The following is a 3,968-nucleotide window of genomic DNA, read 5'->3' as shown; positions in this document are numbered from 1 at the left end:
TTTTTTTTTTAATCAGGGATGATCTTTTACGACCATAATCTGTACGTACTCAGAAATTATATTCTCGTCGTGGTTATATTAAAATATTATCTGTCATGTGTCCTAGAAAAAGGAATCATTTGTGTGAGTGAAAACATGTGGAATTTAAGACAATAGGCCTACTATATAGTTTATTTTGAATTGATAAGTTTATTGTATAGGCATATTTGTTGAATTGTTCTCTACATAATAGGCTTCAGCAGATGTTTGAAATTGTTCAAATAGATGACCTGGTTGTCTCAGGAGCTCTTGGAGACAGGGCAGTCAGCTGCGCGCTCCTCCAGCTCTATTGCTACCATTCCCCCTTTCAGTCACTAGGGAGAGACTCTGAACTGGAAAGCTGCTGTTATCACACTCCAAGAGTCCCACAGCAGGCTGATAGGAGCCGCAGAGTCTGCACCGCACCGCCATCCGCACACCGGCCTGCGGGACGCGCTCTCTCCGCCCGGGATGGAGAAAGACGCTTCTGAACCGGACCCGTCCTGCCAGCGGAACGGGGTCGTGGGCGTGCAGTACGGAGAGTTCACCGACATGCTCAACGACAGGATCCGGTACTCGGTGAGCTTGACGGAGAGCACTCTGACCATCCAGAGCATCTCCTCATCACCCGGCCGGACTAAGGTGGTTTTTAACTTGACCGACTGTGTCGGCTGCCGGGCTTACAGAGGGCCGGACAGCGCGGACGTCGGCGCCTACTTTACAGCCTATTTCTACCCGTTCAAGAGGCGCTGGATGAGCGCCGGAGTGGCCCGGCAGAGAGTGGAGCAGTGCTTTCGGGTCGCGCTGGTCCAGGACCCGCTCGCCAACCTCCGGGAGGCTGAGAGGTGGGCTCGTGCCATCAGAGATGCCTCCGTGCTGCAGGCGCCCCGGAGAGACGGTGAGCACTGTGGGAAACGTGGGCCACATCAGTTTAAAGCTTGCAGGGTTTATATTTAACTTTACATTACAGATAGCATAAGCAGAAGACTATACAATATGTTTATGTCAAGATAATAAAACACCATCAAGTGTAGCCTACAGGAAGCTCTGTCACAGGTAGCCTTTATTCTGATGGTCATAACAGTGATCAAGTGACTTGTCTTTTTATACACAAATCTTAAGTGAGCCTTTGAGGGACCAAGTAAAAGGCTAACCGGTAAGTAGACTGACTTGACTCTCACAAAACCCCACATGAAACCAGTAGTACAGCTTTCTATTGCCAACAAACAGGTTTGGCAGAGTGGATGCACACATTCCATCTGCTTTCTACCTGCAGTGAAAGGTGATCCACCTGTCAGCAGCAGCTGCCTTATTCATTCACACAGCCCGTGAGAGGGTTAATTCTGGATGTGGACCCTGCTGTAAACACACGCGCATGTACACACACACTCTCACAAAATTGATCACTTAAATAGTTAGATTTTCTTCTGATCCTCTGTCAGCAGAGAGCTGCTCAGGCTTCATCATTCCCGCTCAGTAAACTCCCACTGAGAGTTTATTGTTAACAAAGCCTGCTTTTCACTCTGCTTTTGCAGCAGCTACTAATTAGGTCTCGTCATGTCTTGCTCTTTTTAAAATGCCGACTATCCTCAGGTTCCTTTGTTTACCAATCTCATTAGTTTCTCTGCGCTCCATCCTGGTATACAGTGAGATATTCATTAACATGGATATATGAGAAGTGTTTATGCAGCTAATTACCCCATCACTCATTTGGGAGGAAGTGGTGATACTTGCTGATGATGAGACAAAGCTGTTCGGGTCCCCGAATAATTCAGAATTAGGGAACAAACTCAGAATCAGCTATGTCATGTCAGGTAATATCCTGATACTCATGGAAATACAAAGCAGGCATGCACTCCAGGGAAGCTAGAACAGATCCAAGAGGAAGCGGATATTTGGCTTGACAGTGAGTAATTTGGAATGTTGGTTGCTGAAGATGGAGGTCAGTGTTAGTAGTGGGATAAGGAATAAGCCTCCAGGTGTACTGTGCAAACAGGTAATAAAAGTGAGAGACAGTGGGCTTCTGTGTGATGATGAACATCACCTCGCTCTGGTCTGCGGCCAGAAGGAGTTTGGGTTTCAGCCCTATATGCCAGGCAGGCAGGCAGATGGCAACCTGAGAGGGAACTGGGGGCCCCCCCCCCTGTCACTGTCCTCACACTGGACTCATCAAAGAGCTTCAGCATGGGAGGTTTTTAAATCACACATACTAATGAACCAGCTCCGACATCTAACAGTTTTTCCAACATGGTCTCTCATCCCATTTTCTTTCTTTTTTTTGGGCTCTTTTGAACACATGCGTCTCAGTGAAGATCATATCATTAATTTATAAGCTTGTTTTAGCATTCCCGATCCAGCAAATAATACAGTATTTAACAGAATATGATATGCAATTTAAATGAGTAATGTTGTGGTAATAGATGCAGCAGAATTGCTGCTTTTCTGCCTTGTCGGAGTGGGTGGATGAAGGTCAGTGTGATTCACTAATCTCCTTATAGTGTATTTACTCCCTAAGTTAATTGCGTGTCATCTCATCTGGTATTGCAGATGGAAAGGTTGGATTATAAGTGCAATTGCAGTGTAAGATTTGTATTTAGTCAGAGAGGTATCACTGGGACTCACTGAAGTACAAAGTGGATAAACATGACATTTAACATGCGAAGGTATAGTTTACAATGACTACTTCTTTACTTCAAGTTAGATTGGGTGATGGCACCGATACTCTCACAGGAATCTCTCCGCAGGTTAACTGGAATGAATGAGTCGTAAATAATGAAGTGCATATGATATGATACGGTCCTGCACATGCTAATGGTCTGCTACAGTATTTGAGATGATGGTTACTAGCTTTGACTTTGTCCACTAGTGGCTGCCTCCACTGCTACTGGCTGTATCCTTTTCTGCTTTTCAAACAGCTGGCACATAACCGGTTCAACGTTTATTCATTGTTTAATTTTACATTCTTTTGATTCCATTTGTGCAGCGGTGTTATGACGACATGGTGGGGATTTTTTCCCCAAACTTCTGAGTCTGACCCCAGTGCATCCCGTACAATGGCAAATTCTTACAAGCTATTTCTGTGCCAAAGGGCATTTGAAAGAGCTGCAGTCTGTTCAGCTCCCACAAAGCCACTGTTTTCCAACAGCCGCAGGGTTAGGTGTGTGTGTCTGTCAGTGTATGATCTCTCCTCCCTGGGGGCTCTGCTGAAGCCACCGTGGCCTCCTCAGTGAACGAGACAAGAGCTAAAATGCGTCACCAGGTGACCTCTCACCCTAACCAACATCTTGGCCCCTCCGGAGCCTTCGTCTCCTGCTCCGTGACACGCGGCAGTGATGGTCTGTCAACAACCACCCTCCCCAGCTCGCCCCCATCCTGGTGATGCCTCAGTGGGCAGTTGTGTTTATACCCTTTAAACCTCCTTCCCATCAACTCCAGCAAATATTCACCCAACCTTGCAACTAATGCAGCTTATTTGCAGACACATGAGTCCAGTCTGGACATGGTGCTACTCCTGAACGGGACGTCTTTCACTGCAAAGCCCACATATTTGCTTCTGGTCCAAGAGGTTTCTTGAAGTGTGTCATTGTTTATTAACACATCCCACCTGTGCTGCAGTATATAAATACCGAAGGTACATATCATCTTTATTTAGTACTTTTTTGACAATCAGCACTGGTGATGCACTTGGGGCTGCGATATGATAACTCTTCTCTCTCAGCTCAGCACTTGTCAACACTGTCACATTCAGTCTGCCTGTCACCTGGCTGCCTGTGTGTGTGTTTACCCACTTGTACCTGTGAAATACACACACTGCAGTTGAAAGTTTGCTTGCCGGTGTGACGGGCAGGAAGTGCCCGCAGGTATCTCACTTCATATCACAGATAGGTTTCACATTCACCCTCAAACCCTGACACACACACACACACACACACACACATACACACACACAC

General features: G+C 46.4%; 1 protein-coding gene across 1 annotated transcript in view; it reads left to right on the top strand.

Moving 5' to 3' along the window:
- The first annotated feature begins 284 nt into the window (after positions 1-284).
- LOC116702787 (sphingosine kinase 1) overlaps positions 285-3,968 on the top strand; it is an 11,679-nt gene continuing 7,995 nt past the window's right edge. The window contains exon 1 of the mRNA XM_032537227.1: positions 285-916. Coding sequence (XP_032393118.1) covers positions 490-916 — 427 coding nt within the window. The 5' untranslated portion in view covers positions 285-489. The remainder of the gene's footprint in view (positions 917-3,968) is intronic.

Source organism: Etheostoma spectabile, chromosome 15, assembly GCF_008692095.1.
Source record: "Etheostoma spectabile isolate EspeVRDwgs_2016 chromosome 15, UIUC_Espe_1.0, whole genome shotgun sequence".
In the NCBI taxonomy this organism is placed as follows: Eukaryota; Metazoa; Chordata; class Actinopteri; order Perciformes; family Percidae; genus Etheostoma; species Etheostoma spectabile.
The sequence above is the reverse complement of the archived record's forward strand: the minus strand, read 5'-3'. Positions and strand labels throughout refer to the sequence as shown.